Source organism: Oncorhynchus keta, chromosome 8 (assembly GCF_023373465.1).
Source record: "Oncorhynchus keta strain PuntledgeMale-10-30-2019 chromosome 8, Oket_V2, whole genome shotgun sequence".
In the NCBI taxonomy this organism is placed as follows: Eukaryota; Metazoa; Chordata; class Actinopteri; order Salmoniformes; family Salmonidae; genus Oncorhynchus; species Oncorhynchus keta.
The window spans coordinates 18,627,365-18,643,876 of record NC_068428.1 but is presented as its reverse complement, the minus strand read 5'-3'; the positions used below and the strand labels follow the sequence as shown (position 1 = coordinate 18,643,876).

At 41.6% G+C, this 16,512-nt stretch overlaps 1 protein-coding gene across 7 annotated transcripts in view; it reads right to left on the bottom strand.

Moving 5' to 3' along the window:
• LOC118386931 (atypical kinase COQ8A, mitochondrial-like) overlaps window positions 1-13,977 on the bottom strand; it is a 35,406-nt gene extending 21,429 nt beyond the window's left edge. For all 7 annotated transcript variants that reach the window (XM_052523723.1, XM_052523724.1, XM_035774942.2 and 4 more), the window contains exons 1-4: window positions 13,840-13,977; window positions 5,705-5,887; window positions 4,796-5,191; window positions 4,633-4,699 (exon numbers count right to left, since the gene is read on the bottom strand). In XM_052523723.1, the coding sequence (XP_052379683.1) occupies window positions 4,633-4,699; window positions 4,796-5,191; window positions 5,705-5,869 (628 nt within the window). In that variant the 5' untranslated portion in view covers window positions 5,870-5,887; window positions 13,840-13,977. The remainder of the gene's footprint in view (window positions 1-4,632; window positions 4,700-4,795; window positions 5,192-5,704; window positions 5,888-13,839) is intronic.
• Between the last annotated feature and the right edge of the window lie 2,535 nt (window positions 13,978-16,512).

The window sequence follows — 16,512 nt, the reverse complement described above, 5'->3', positions numbered from 1 at the left end:
ATTGTGTCGTCAGCAAACTTCATGGTGTCAGAGTCATGTTTGGCCACACAGTTGTAGGTGAACAGGGGAGTACAGGAGGAGGGGACTAAGCATGCACCCCTGAGGGGCCCCAGTGTTAAGGATCAGCGTGGCAGACGTGTTGTTGCCTTCCCTTACCACCTGGGGGTGGCCCGTCAGAAAGTCCAGCATCTAGTTGCTGAGGGAGATGTTTAGTCCCAGGGTCCTTAGCTTAGTGATGATCTTTGCGGGCACTATGGTGTTGAACACTGAGCTGTAGTCAATGAACAGCATTCTAACATTGGTGTTCCCTTTGTCCAGGTGGGAAAGGGCAGTGTGGAGTGCGATTGTGTCATCTGTGGATCTGTTGGGCCGGTATGTGAATTGGAGTGGGTCTAGGGTATCCGGGATGATGCTGTTGATGTGAGCCACGACCAGCCTTTCAAAGCACTTGACGCGAGTGCTACGGGGCGGTAATCATTTTGGCAGGTTACCTTCACTTCCTTCCACAGGGACTATGGTGGTCTGCTTGAAACATGTAGGTATTACAGACTCGGTCAGGGAGAGGTTGAAAATGTCAGTGAAGATATTTGCTAGTTGGTCCGCTCATGCTTTTGAGTACATGTCCTGGTAATCCGTCTGGACCTGCAGCTTTGTGAATGTTGACCTGTTTAAAGGTCTTGCTCACATCGGCTACCGAGAGTGTTATCAGTCTTCCAGAACCTCTGGTGCTCTAATGCATGCTTCGGTGTTGCCTGCCTCGAAGCGAGCATAAACGGTATTTAGCTCGTCTGGTAGACTTGCGTCACTGGGCAGCACGTGGCTGAGTATCCTTTTGTAGTCTAATAGTTTTCGGTGTAGTAGGATTCAAACTTAATCCTGTATTGACTCTACCTGTTTGATGGTTCGTCTGATTTCTTATAAGCGTCCGGATTAGTGGCCCACTCCTTGAAAGCGGCAGCTATGGCCTTTAGCTCAATGCGGATATTGCCTGTAACCCATGGCTTCTGGTTGGGATATGTACGTACGGTCACTGTGGGGACGACGTCGTCGATGCACTGATTGATGAAGCCGATGACTGAGGTGGTATACTCAATGCCACACACACACACAGTTTGAGGTCACTTAGAAATGTCCTTGCTTTCCATGAAAACATACATGAAATTAGTTGCAAAATGAATAGGAAATGTAGTCAAGACGTTGACATGGTTAAAGAATAATGATTTTTAATTGAAATAATTGTGTCCAAACTTTGCTTTCGTCAAAGAATCCTCCATTTGCAGCAATTACAGCCTTGTAGACCTTTGGCTCTAGATGTCAATTTGTTGAGGTATCTGAAGAGATTTCACCCCATGCTTCCCGAAGCACCTCCCACAAGTTGGATTGGCTTGATGAGCCCCAGAACCCCCAGACCATCACATTGCCTCCACCATGCTTGACAGATGACGTCAAGCACTCTTCCAGCATCTTTTCATTTGTTCTGTATCTCACAAATGTTCTTCTTTGTGATCTGAAAACCTAATTCCACTGTCCAATGTCTGTGTACTTTTGCCCATCTTATTTTTAAATTTTTAATTGGACAGTATGAGATATGGCTCTCTTTGCACCTCTGAGATAGGGGTTTTGCGGGCACCATTTAATGAAGCTGCCAATCGAGGACTTGTGGGGTGTCTTTCGCAAACTCGACACTAATGTACTGGTCCTCCTGCTCAGTTGTGCGCCGGGGCCTCCCGCTCTTTTGTTCTGGTTAGAGACAGTTTGCTCTGTTCTGTGAAGGGAGTAGTACAGAGCATTGTAAGAGATCTTCAGTTTCTTGGCAATTTCTCACATGAAATAACCTTCATTTCTCAGAACAAGAATAGACTGACAAGTTTCAGAAGAAAGTTCTTTGTTTCTGGCCATTTTGAGCCTGTAATCGAATGCACAAATGCTGATGCTCCAGATACTCAACTAGTCTAAAGGCCAGCTTTATTGCTTCTTTAAAATCAGCACAAAAGTTTTCAGCTGTGCTAACATAATTGCAAGAGGGTTTTCTAATGATCAATTAGCCTTTTTAAAATGATACATTTTGATTAGCCAACACAACGTGCCATTGGAAAACAGGAGTGATGGCTGCTGATTATGGGCCTCCATACAGCTAGATATTCCATTAAAGAACAGCCGTTTCCAGCTACAAAAGTCAATTAGAACATTAATCTCTGCACACCGTATTTCTGATCAATTTGATGTTATTTTAATGGACAAAACATGTGCTTTTCTTTAAAAAATAAGGACATTTCTAAGTGACCCCAAACTTTTGAACAGTAGTTAGTATATGTGCACACACACACACACACCACTTTTATGTGTTGTTTACAAATAGATAGTCAAATATCAATATTTAAAATAAAATGGGAAAATGGGAAAAATTGCAAAATGTAACTAGCGATTTCCGCCCCACCATCACTAGTGAGATCCCAAAGGGTTGTTCACAGGACAGTTAGCAGGGTGCATATCAATCGATCAAATGTATCTATAAAGAACTTTTTATGTCAGCCGATGTCACACAATGTATAGACACTAGGTACTAAATAAACCAAATCTGGTTTTAGATAATTTTTAACTCTGAAAAGGGTTTAGTAATTGATTTCTTCACTAACTTTACATTGCCCTCTAAATAAATATTCAAGCCAAAACAACAACACATCCAAAAAGTTTCACCATCCATGATATGTGGATATCGGTTTGTTTTTTTACACCCATTTGAACCCCTCAGTATTAAACCTTCCTGGTTAAACAGCATCCAATCAATGATTTCTACACTTCATGAGCAGTAGCTGAAGTCCTTCTGCCAGCCAAGTCTCAGTGAAGGCACAGAGGTTACACCTCTGTCATCTCCAGACACTGTCACACACAGCACTCACTGCTTCACACCCCCAAATTAGGTTAGGACAAAGCAGCGGGACACACAATACCAGGAAGCTGCTGGCTCACCTAGATATCAACTTACAGAAATAGGGAATTGTGTTTATGTGGCGGAAAAAAATAGATGGCTTGTTTTGGAGATGACAATAATTACCAGGGGTTTTCATAAAAAGACAACCGGTTAGACACATTTTGAACTTCATGGTATGCTAACTTCCGTGGTAAGACTACAACAAACAGCTCTACATGGAAGCATGTATCCATGTTCCAACCCAGAGAGAGCAGAACAGGAAACATGCATGGCTAGGCATTCCCTCACATCGGTACACCGACATCAGGAACTGGATAGCCTGTCAGCAACTCGATCTCAACGTGAGACCAATTTATGTTCAATCCTCAGGGGACAGCACATCACTTTTCCCCTGTAGGAGAGGGCCCTGGGGGGGGCTACTAGGTATCCCCCTGAGCCATGTTGGGGAGGGAGAGCAAACCAATAGGGTCCCAGGGTGCTGGACCGGCAGGTGTCTGTCGAGACTCACATTACTCAAATGCCACCAAACCTGGCAACCCTAACTTCCAGCTGAAGGACGGTATTGACCGGTCAATACTGTCCTCACCCCAAACCTACCATGAAAGAGAGAGAATGCCGGAGCTGGCCCTGTAATATATAAAGATGGTGTCAAGGACATGTATAAACCCAAGGTAAACAGGTTCTCCTTAGTGGCTTTGCTCTCACTTGAATCAGCTTGCTGCGCGGATCTGATAACCTTTCAAAGCAGTGACAAAATATACAGCATGCTGACAGCAACAGGTGGCCCATGCTGGGGCAGGGCCGGGCCGTCCGTCAGTCCAGGTCCCAGAGAACAGCAGGACCAGATATCAGACTGTCTCTTTTACCAAGACGCTGCCTCCGTAAACTCAGCCTGTGTTTCTCTGAGACTGCAGCAGTTGACTGGCTTTCCTAGTTAAGAACTCCAAAGTAGCTAAATCTGTAGTCTGCTCTGCAGGCCTACTACTGGTCAAAGTGCAGATTAACCTCCAGGACTCAATCTGACCATGTGGCCGTCAAGGGGAGAGGAGATCTCACTCACGGGATGAAGACACACGGGCCACGTTTCACCCACTGGCCTGCAATTTACAGGCAGTAGATATATCAAGTTGAGGATAAACAGACACTAGGGTTGTGTTAGGCAGACACTGACAGGGAACATGAGGGCATGTGGGTGGGACACTTTGGTACACGGGTGGCTTGAGAAGGGGCCATAATAGGGTAATAAATAAATAAAAAAACACAGGCCGAAACACAGGCTCTATTTCTAGATATTGACACTGGCTACAGCAATAGTTGTCGCTGAAAGTTTTGGCAGAAGAGTAGGTTTGCCTTGTGTGGATCAGTGGCATACGACTTCCCATTTAATGTAATGTGGATGAAATGGGGGATTAAAAAGGTGAGCTCAAGCCAGAAACAGTAGAATAGAGCGCTGTGTGTCAGAGCCTGATGTTGAGGACACCACATCAATATTCCCAAGTTAAAAAGGATCAAGTTCTTAATACTTATCGCAATGTAATAAAGGAGGGATCTTACTGATCCAATCACACTTTCAGTACTTTCCCGACACGAACATAAACAATATAATACATTTGTAATGGTAGCCTTTTGTGCACTTCAACGTCATAGACAGAGCAATAATAAAACAACATATTAGAAAACAAAATAATGTACAGCCTTACCTCCAAAATTAGCCAGTCTCCCTAACCGGGACACGGGTACCTTTCTCTCTCGTGCCCTTTCACTGAGCTACAACAGAGAGAGAACAGTATAATGGTAGACAAGATACACACACAGCACATCTCTGAGCCACAGGTACCAGTGAGAGAATATGTGTAGACGTACCATTTGTTTGTGTGGTTTCTCATTCCTCTTGGCTTCTCTGGCCTTCTCTATGTCCTCGGCCGTGAGGCCCCCAACCCCCGAGCCGTCCTGGTGATAGGAGCGGTAGGAGCTATAGGATAGGTAGGAACGGATCTGTCCTGAGAACTGGCTGCTGGGGTCCTTGTATCCCTCAAACAGCTTGGATTTGACTGAGGCCTGGACGTTGTATGTCGCGCAGGTCGTGCCGTCTGTGGTCCCCATCCCCTCCGAGGAGACGCCTTGTCCCTCTTCTCTGAACCCTGGCTCTATGTGTTCCCCACTGTCCATGCTGCTCCCCTCTGCTTTGGAGAAATCATACTTACTGTCTATGTCTGCTGGGAAGTCACCAGACACGCTTTGCTGCTGCCCACCAAACTCCTGGAACAGATATACAGATGTGGAAGGTCAATGAGGAGCTGGGGTTTCACTGGAGCGTCCGAACCAGGAAAAACTCATGGCCCGAGATATTTTCCATGTCAGGTCATGCGGTCAAAAAAAAAAAAAAAAAAAAAAAAACTCTTGGCCCTAATCAAGGGCCACCTTATTGATCCGCCTCAAGTCAAACTGTATTTACATCCACAGCAGGCCACTCTTAGTGGCAGCTTTGTTCTCTACTATTGGACTATTCCTACGCTGTGAAAACAAATAGGAGCTAGCTGTACAGACTGTAACTCAGCCATGATAAGACCACAAAGCTCTATGAATCAATCTGTTGTTGAGCTCACACAAAATTAGATTAGGCAAAAAGAAAGGCTAGGAAGCTATTTGACACCGAAGCTCCGACACCCATTTTACATCTGGCCATTGGTGGTGGTGTTGTCTGACAATGAAAAATACAATCTTTGCCACTACCCCCATAGAAGAGCCCCGTTCATCTCTCGCTTTACCCACCTGCATCTTCTGCATGGCTACTCCCAGGCTCTGCTCTGCAGTCATCTGCATGCTCTGGGCCATGGCCTGGGCTCCTCCAATACGCAGTGTGCTGGCCTGAGTGTCTATTACCGCCTGGCTCAGCTTAGCCAAGCCACGCATCACCAACATCATGTCGCCTGCCATGGTGGGTCTCCCTCACACCTAGAACACAGATGTGGAAAGAAATCATATTTTTGAGGGTTCGGAGTTACATACCAAAGTTGACATACAACATAGCCAGAGGATAGATGTACTGAAAGTAGGCCTAGTCGTGCTGTAACTGTGTATAATCTAAGAAACCTTCAAAAGAATGCATGTCATTTCAATAGTGAACATAAGTGTGACAAAGGGAAAGGACATGAATCATACTGGTGAAATAAGAATTGTCTACAGTCACCAACAGCCTATTGGAGAATTTGAAAGTCACAACACTATAGGCCATTGGCTGAGGTTTAAGTCTCGCAGGCTAGTGGCCAGCTATCCACTCAGCACTGGATAAGAGCGTCTGCTAAATGACTAATGAGTACCTGGCCGAGTAGGCAGAAAAACACAGCTGTTATCAAGGATCACCGTGGCCATGACAAGCTCGTAAAGGTTAAACACGTTTTCAATCTGAGACAAACCTTTAAGTAACAGCCGCCAACACACGGGCTACACCAGGAATCAAAAGGTGTTACGTTACAACAAACATGAGCATGTCTCTACTAAACATTCTCTGGAAGGAAAACGGGAAGGCATGGCACGGAAAGTATCCTTGCCTGGCTTTCAATGCAGTACTTTGATAGTATCCACTGCTGGTCAGTTATTTTTTGCTATAATCCTGTGCCATACTCACAAGTTCCTTGCATCAGTAAGTGACCAAGAAAGGCCACTGAAATGTGGCTTTACAACTAGATTATCTAGCCTTTTCAAATCTCATCGTTTTAAAATGACATATTGAGTATCTTGGATGAAAGGTACCCAGAGTAAACGGCCTGTTCCTCAGTCCCAGTTGCTAATATATGCATATTATTATTAGTATTGGATAGAAAACACTGAAGTTTCTAAAAGTGTTTGAATGATGTCTGTGAGTATAACAGAATTCATATGGCAGGCAAAAACTTGAAGAAATCAAAACAGGAAGTGAGAAATCTGAGGTTGGTCAATTTTCAACCCAGGCCCTATTGAATTCACAGTGGGATATGGATGAAGTTGCACTTCCTAGGGCTTCCACTAGATGTCAACCGTCTTTAGAAACTTGAATGAGGCTTCTACTGTGTTGTGGGGCTGAATAAGAGCTGAATGAGTCAGGTTACTGGCAGAGAGCCATTTCCTGGTCACGGGAAATAACTTTTTGAAGTTTTTGCCCGAAGTTATGCTGGACCTGCATGAGCGTTTGGGTATGTGTACCTAACGCCCTAACAAAAGTAGCTACTTGGACATAAATAAATGGACATTATCGAACAAAGCAATCATTTATTGTGGAGCTACGATTACTGGGAGCATTCTGATGAAGATCAAAGGTAAGGGAATATTTATAATGTGTTTTCTGGTTTCTGTTGACTCCAAAATGGCGGATAATTTATTTATTTTCTGAGCGTCTCAGATTATTGCATGGTTTGCTTTTTCCGTAAAGTTTTTTTGAAATCTGACAGCGGTTGCATTAAGGAGAGGTATATCTACAATTCCATGTATATAAAACTTGTATTATCATCTACATTTATGAGTATTTCTGTAAAATGATGTGGCTCTCTGCAATATCACTGGATGTTTTTGGGTCTAGTGAACGTAACGCGCCAATGTAAACAAGATTTTTTTTATAGAAATATGAACTTTATCAAACAAAACATACATGTATTGTGTAACATTAAGTCATATGAGGCTCATCTGATGAAGATCAAAGTTTAGTGATTAATTTTCTCTCCATTTGTGCTTTTTGTGACTCCGCTCTTTGGCTGGAAAAAATGGCAGAATTATTCTGTGAGTTGGTGGTCATCTAACAATCATTTGTGGTGCTTTCGCTGTAAAGCCTTTTTGAAATCAGACACTGTGGTAGGATTAATAACAAGATTACCTTTAAAACGGTATAAGATACATGTATGTTTGAGGAATGTTAATAATGAGATCTCGTTTTGAATTTGGCACCCTGCACTTTCACTGGCTGTTGTCATATCATCCTATTAACGAGATTGCAGCCCTAAGAAGTTAACCAAACTCAATCAAAATACCTCTACCAGGTAATACCAGGACATAATTCAAGGATTTCAGTCATATTGATCAATGGCATGGGTCTAAAATGCTAGGCTGAACTGGGACACTCACTTTCCCTGGCTGGTGATGAGGGGACAGTGGATGCTGAGTAAGGGCAGAATCACATAGGATTTCAAATGAACAGAGGAGTTAAGCTAGTCAAAAGGATGGATTGTTTGTGCTTGGTGTCAGCTTGGCCATCCTGGGACTCAAGAGGGCTTTAGAATTAGCCTGTGTTCTGAAGTAGAACCAAGCAGGCTGCAACGATATCTTGCGCATAGCCTTCTTCCCAGACACCATTTATGGGTCTGATATTCTCTTTACAAACCAGGGCGCATAGAAATCAGTAAATTGTGTCACAGAGCCATGGATCAAATGGTTCTTCATATATTAGAGAAAACACTAACTTCAAGGACGTCCTCGCTTGAAACAAGGTCACCGTAACGTTGTCTCAATTATTTGGTAACAGAGTAACAACTGCATACTAGCCAGCCAGACTACCCCTGTATTCACACCACACATAGTGCCTTCAGAAAGCATTCATAGCCCTTGACTTATTCCACATTGTTGTGTTACAGCCTGAATTCAAAATTGATTAAATAGATCCCCCCCCGACCCCATCTACACACAATAGCCCATAAAAGTGAAAACATGTGAAGACATTTTTGCAAAGTTATTTAAAATGAAGTACAGAAATATCTAATTCACATACAGTACCATTCAAAAGTTGACACACCTACTCATTCCCGGGTTCTTTATTTTTTTTACTATTTTCTTCATTGTAGAATAATAGTGAAGAGATCATAGGAAATTACTGTAACCAAAGTAACAAACATTAAAGATGAAGAATTAACAGTACATCTACTACAAGTGATATGTAAAGGGGAATTAATATACACTAACAATCAAACAATCCTTTCTAGGGAGTTTTTCCTAGCCACCGTGCTTCTACACCTGTATTGTTTGCTGTTTGGGGTTTTAGGCTGGGTTTCTGTACAGCACTTTGAGATATCAGCTGATGTACGAAGGGCTATATAAATACATTTGATTGGAAACGCAAACAATTCACACAATGAAGTTATGAAACACTGACTGTGCACAAATTGGCAGGAGAGCGCCCATTCTGGAGAGATTAGCGAATTGTCATCTGGGCCCATGGTGAATCCGACTTCGATTTGGCCTCTGTGTGCCCCGCAATTGCTCCATATGGAGCCTCGGACCACATTTTAGTGGCCTTTGAAGTATTCTAGTTCAGTTAAATAGGTAACACACACACGGACGCAGCGGTCTAAGGCACCGCATCTCAGTGCAAGAGGAGTCACTACTTTCCCTGGTTCGAATACAGACTATCACATCCAGCCGTGATTGGGACTCCCATAGGGCGGCGGACAATTGGCCCAGCGTCGTCCGGGTTTGGCCATCATTGTAAATAAGAATTTGTTCTAAACTGACTTACCTAGTTAAATGAAGGTTACACACACCAAAAAGTTACTTTGTTGGCATTTACATATGTCCCCATTGCCATTCAAACATATTCAAAGCCTATTTCTTTCACTTACTTGCTGTGCTGTTTTGTTGTTCATTTGTTCAGTCGTTTCATTCTCAACCAGGATTTCTATGGAATGCCATTTGGGTCTTTACGTGTTAAAAGAATATACTATTTGACGTGTCAATTAAGCTTGTTGACCAATCAGGACCTGAATATGACTGCACGTCACATAATTTAACGCGTTCTTAAAAATTTTACGTAGTTATTACACAATCACTCGTATTTCATATGTCACGATTCATCGATACGTATGAGGTTGGTAAAGTTCTTCAGTTTCGTGGCAATTTCTCGCATGGAATAGCCTTCAATTCTCAGAACAAGAATAGACTGACGAGGTTTCAGAAGAAAGTTATTCGTTTCTGGCCATTTAGAGCCTGTAATCGAACCCTCAAATGCTGTTGCTCCAGATACTCATCTAGTCGGAAGGCCAGTTTTATTGCTTCTTTAAAATCAGGACAACAGTCGTTAGCTGTGCTAAAATAATTGCAAAAGGGTTTTCTAATGATCAATTAGACTTTTAAAAGTATACTCTTGGATTAGCTAACACAATGTAACATTGGAACACAGGAGTGATGGTTGCTGATAATGGGCCTCTGTACGCCTATGTAGATCTTCCATAAAAAAATCTGCCGTTTCCAGCTACGATAGTCATTTACAACATTAACAATGTCTACACTGTTTTTCTGATCAATTTGATGTAATTTTAAATGGACAATGTTTTTGCTTTTCTTTCAAAAACAGTGTATACCAAAACGGTGTGTGTTATATAGGTATGCTCATCAGCTTTGACATTGGTTTTGCACATTGGCCGATACCGATGTTGGCATTTTTATCTAATATCCGCCGATTCAGATACTAGGGATGCATGATATATTGGTGAACGTAACAATATACTCTACAAGTACCTACAATTTCCAGTGGGCTTGCTGCTATTTCTGAAGTTCTGATAAATTTTATGAGCACCCACAATACAGTGAATGGGAAAACAGATTCAAAGCAAACCGCCTCTGCTGATTTGCTGAATGCGCAATCCAAAAAGGAGGGCTGTGATTGGTTAATGACCTATAATGTCAATTTCTATGTATAAAATGGGTCCTAGTTTGAAGAGTATATTTTCAGACCCTTTGTGTTCACTGACATTCGGATAAGCTGTCCAGCTACTCTGATAAAACATAGCTAATGTCATCTAGCTATGTCACGTTTCAAGGCAGCAGAGTTTACTCAACTCCCCGTTATACCTATACATCTTGTATGGAAGATATCCATATTACAGGGAACTAAACTAGAGAGTTAAGGCATATTTTTTTTTGATATCCAAACGTCTAAGCCAAATAAAAAAAAAAGGTTAATTTTGAGATATTAATATTTCATGTTGAATAAATGAATGTGAATAGATTCTGAAATACAACTTGACATACTCAATTTTTTGGGAGCACACAATAAGAGTATAATGACACCAAGATGTCTGTATCATGTACAGTTCATAGGGTTTTACAGGAGGCATGAAGGCTTATAGGTCTAAAAATGTCCACTTCCATCATAATTTTCTCAAAAATTGTTTGTGACACAAATGTAAAAAGTATGTATGTCAAATATCCTTCCACCAAATGAAGTTCCTATGTGAGAATTGCCAGAACAACCGGATACCAAAAATATTCTGTCTACGCTGGTGTATAATTGCTACAATCTCTTGCAAAACGTTAGAATATTACCAAGGTACAGTTTATTATGAAATAGAAGAGCTAATCTAACTGAAGATATTTTTTCGCAGTAGAAAGAGTTATTCTCCATGTGTGCAGTTCATATTCACCTGCACTAAATATCCAAAATTACAGTGCATTTGGAAATTCTTCAGACCCCTTTTCCACATATTAATATGTTGCAGCCTTATCCGACAACTGTTTAATTATTAAAAAATAATATCATATTTACATAACTATTGAATAACAATTTACTCAGTACTTTGTTGAAGCATCTCTGGCAGCGATTACAGCCTAGAGTCTTCCTGGGTATGATGCTACAAACTTGGCACACCTGCATTTGGAGAGTTTCTCCCATTCTTTTCTGCAGATCCTCTCAAACTCTGTCAGGTTGGATGGGGAGCGTCACTGCACAGGTATTTTCAGGTCTCTCCAGATATGTTAGATCGGGTTCAAGTCCGGGCTCTGGCTGGGCCACTCAAGGACATTGAGACTTGTCCCGAAGCCAATCCTGTGTTGTTTTGGCTGTGTTCTTAGGGTCGTTTTCCTGTTGGAAGGTGAACCTTTGCCCCAGTCTGAGGTCCTGAGCGCTCTAGAGCAGATTTTCATCAAGAATCTCTCTGTACATTGCACCGTTCATCTTTCCCTCAATCCTGACTCGTCTCCCAGTCCCTGCCACTGAAAAAACATCCCCACAGCATGATGCTGCCACCACCATGCTTCACTGTATAAATGGTGCCAGGTTTCCTCCAGATGTGACACTTGGCAATTAGGTCAAAGAGTTCCATCTTGGTTTCATCAGACCAGAGAATCTTGTTTCTCATGGTCAGAGTCATTTAGATGCCTTTTGGCAAACTCCAAGTGGGCTGTCATGTGCCTTTTACTGAGGAGTGGCCACTACCATAAAGGCCTGAACGGTGGAGCGCTGTAGAGATGAGAGAACCTTCCAGAAGGACAACCATCTCCACAGAGGAGTTCATGGTCACTTCCCTGACCAAGGCCCTTCTCCAGATTGCTCAGTTTAGCCAGCGGCTTCCTCTAGGAAGAGTCTTGGTGGCTCCAAACTTATTCCATTTAAGAATGATGGAGGCCACTAATTACATTTTTTCATACCCTTCCCCAGATCTGTGCCCGTCTCTGAGCTCTACAGACAATTCCTTCGACCTCATTGCTTGGTTTTTGCTCTGACATGAACTGACAACTGGGGGACCTCATGTCCAATCAATTGAATTCACCACAGGTCGACTCCAATCAAGTTGTAGAAACATCTCAAGGATGTTCAATGGAAACAGGATGCACCTGAGCTCAATTTCCAGTCTCAAAGGGTCAGAATACTTATGTAAATAAGGTATCTGTTTGTTATACATTTCACTTTGTCATTATGGGGTAGTGTGAAAAATGAGGAAAATAATTTAATCAATTTTAGAACAAGGCTGTAATGTAACAAAATGTGGAAAAAGCCAACGGGTCTGATTTTTTTCCGAATGCACTGTAACTCACCACAATTTTCCTATTGTTCCTGCCAATCTAGGAACCCACGTGCTGCCTAACTCTGCACATCAACAATGGCCTCTTCACCAAAATCAACGTGAGACATTTCCTCTGCAGCTATGACTGGATATGATTGCACTCGGTCACTGCTTGCTCTATTGGTCACATTGATAAAAGCAACAGTTGATAAAAATACTTGCCAGAAAAGTTTACAAACCATTCAAATAATGTATAAGTTAACAACCCAATCAAGCAAACTGTCTGCAGTACGCAATTTACAGCCTGTAACGTTACTGTACGATTCAATGTCTTATCATTAAAGTCATGCAGCCACAAAACTGTCAAGTATAGGACTTGAACAACTTTCAGTTGAAAAGCTAACTGCAGGCCATAAACAGAGCCTCACACTGTACAGAGTAATTGCATAGCAGCCTATCCACTTCATTTCAGTAACACAGTAAAGGACAAACTGTAATAATACAAATAATAAGGTAAAGCAGCCCATTAGCAGACACACTTGTAGGTACCCTCCGCTTTGAAAATAACCAGGCATGTGGTGTGCATGTGTCACAGCTGTCGCTGGTACAGAATTGTGTTTACGGGCCAGCAAGCGCCTCTTCTAGCCCTTCGTGACCGTTGAGAGCTGTCCTACCAACACAGTGGAAACGATTCTTCTTGTTCACTCTGCCCATTTACTTTCTCAAAATACAGACGTCATTCACTTCTACAAACTGATTTAAATATATGCGGAAATGAGCATTTATGAATTACCTATCGTTGGCTAAATGTCACGCCAGATAGCAGATCATGCATGCACGTGAAAGTTTGATGCCTGTAGTTACAGGTTGTAATTGCATCAATTTTTTAAAAGATTTATACTGCATCATGAGTTAAAATGTTTGGATTTAATCAGATTTGCATTCAATCTCGGTGCAATGTCAGTAAACTAACTAACTACACTTTTCAGACATGCTGTATTCACTGACATTCGGATAGCTATCCAGCTAGTTACTCTGATAACATTAACGTTAGCCATAGTTTTTTCACCAATGCACTGCCCAAATTGTCAAACCAGGAAGAAGCAATATGTATTAATTCCATTATTCCAAGCACCATACTTGTCATAAAAGAAAAACCCCACTTACCGCCAGTAATTACGAATGTCTGGATTTATTTTCAATGCTATGCAGCCTCGTCCCCTAACAGTGTGTCTTCTTCCACCATGAGGTCAACGCTGTTTACCAACTCAGAACCGTGATTGTCAAAGGCATTTTACCCCGCCTCTGAACATCTTCTATTGGTCCTGTCCTGATCGAGGCGGTCTGTTTTGGAGAGGTGGTGGCTGAATACTGATCTCTCATTGGTCAATTGTCAAAGAAAAGGTTGTACTCTCCAATGAAAAGTCAGATTCCTGTTATAAGGGCGGTTTTAGCTGTGGTTTCCACTGGCTCGCACAGCCAGAACCTCGAAATTGGCTATATCGTGAAAATGTATGAAAAAAAGAGACCAGGGTTGGGCATAAGGTTAGCAGTGTGGTTAAGGGTAGATTTAAAATAAATGTTTAAGAACAGAAAGAACAGGGATTATGAGATTGTGGCTGTGGTAACTAGTGACGACCCTTATAAATAAGATACATTGTAAAAATGTACAACATTGTATACATGAGAATCCACGTGAATAGTGTGATATTTAAAACAATAGCTCGACCTGCTCTATCATGTGTCAAAAAGTACCAGTTCACAAACTAAATGTGGCTAATAGAGATTCACAAGTCAAATATGATCAGTTACTCTTGTTAGTTATATTACAGAAATATCATAGTCGAGCATACAATTATATACCCGGTTGGTTAGTGATTTTAAAAAAATAATAAAAAAATACGTGTTTTATGTGAATTTTTACTGCCACCTACTAGTATTTTTTTCAGAAGTTTTCCTCTTATAAAAACGTTTACACATTTGCTGTACCAATATCAGTCACGCGATGGCGTACGTGACTGGCAAATTACATCACCTGTGGAAAATATAGGCTAGCGAGAAAGGACTTGAATAATTTATGAAAGTGGATTACACTTTTTCATTTGTTTGACCTCACTTCTCATTCAGTTCATATTTGTATGTAGTATATTCATAGTGTTGCATCATCTGTATCTTTTTTTATGCAGTAGCCATAACAGTTGATTGATAACCATATTAATAACCAACATGTTGATTGATAACCGTATTGATCATAGGAAATTATATCAGTCAGGTAGTTGAGAAATGAATTCACAGGCCCTCTCCTGGCATCTAATTTCTTTATTAGATCATTCACAGGATAAAGTCACCCTCCATGACATATATTTATAAAAATAGACTTACATGAGAGACCATGTACAGTGCACTTTACTTGACATTTGACAAATGTATAACCACCAACATCTGCATAGGTCAGGGATGGATATAGATCTTTCTTACTACCTCAGTAAACAACAGATCTGGGTAGTGCCTCGCAGCCATAGTTTTTCCATGTGATTGGTCTTTATTGACACACAGGGCTAGTATCTCAAAGTTCACCTCAGGATTTCCCTCCTTATGGGGTCTAGAAAGTACTCATGATGTTGATGTCCGTGTATGACAGACACAGCCATTATACAGTTAATTTCTGACTACTTGTAAGGTAAACATGACACAGACTCAGTTGTAGGGAACACTGAGGTTACACATACACGCACACACCCACATGCACACACACACACACACACACACACACACACACACACACACACACACACACACACACACACACACACACACACACACACACACACACACACACACACACACACACACACACACACACACACACACACACACACACACACACACACACACAAACAGGTACATATGCAAACATTCACCCCCCCTTTTGTTTTACTATCCTTGTGGTGGACCAATCAATTGATTCCCATTCAAATCTTATTTTCCTTACCCCTAACCCTAAACCTAACCCTAAACCTAATTGTGACCCTAACCTTAAACCTAACCCCTAAGCCTAAAATATCATTTTTCCTTGTGGGAACTGTTGAAATGTCCTCACTTGTTCAAATGTTTTCTTGTTCTACTATCCTTGTGAGGACTTTTTGTCTCAAGGATAGTAAAACACACACACACACACACACACACACACACACACACACACACACACACACACACACATATGCAAACATTCAACCCCCCCTCCCACCAAATGATCCAGTGTTTATATGCTGTGTTTTAATACAATCTTTCTGTCTTAGCAACAGAGACTACTATTATTAAGCTGTATCACTGAAGTAAACACCACGGTAGATCTGTGACTATGTGTCTAAAGCTTGTGTAAATCTTCCCCCTTTATTAACTTCATAAAAGTGTCTGAGTTGTGTGGGGCTGCACGCTGGACATTGTGCATTAACAGACATGGTTAAATGCTGATAACACTAAAATGGTCAAACATGAGGCAATCATTTTAATTTGAGGGCCACAATGACCTAACCTGGTCTGAAATCTCAAGGGACTGGAAAGTTAATTTTCATACCAACTATCAGGGAACCAGGCTCATTCAAATCAGAAAGGCCACTAGCATTTTCCATCCAGTTTAGTATGCCAGCTGACACACTTCCCTCCCTTCTACTAAATGGTCATTGGTCATTGGTTTGTCCTCTGATCTACACAATCATGAGCTAGAATTTTAATGGGTGAGTAATGACTGCTTTACAGCAAATGACTGATTGAATTTACGAAATAGATAAGTTCGTATGTGAATTTCACATAGATCTGTTTCACACTCATTCTGCACAA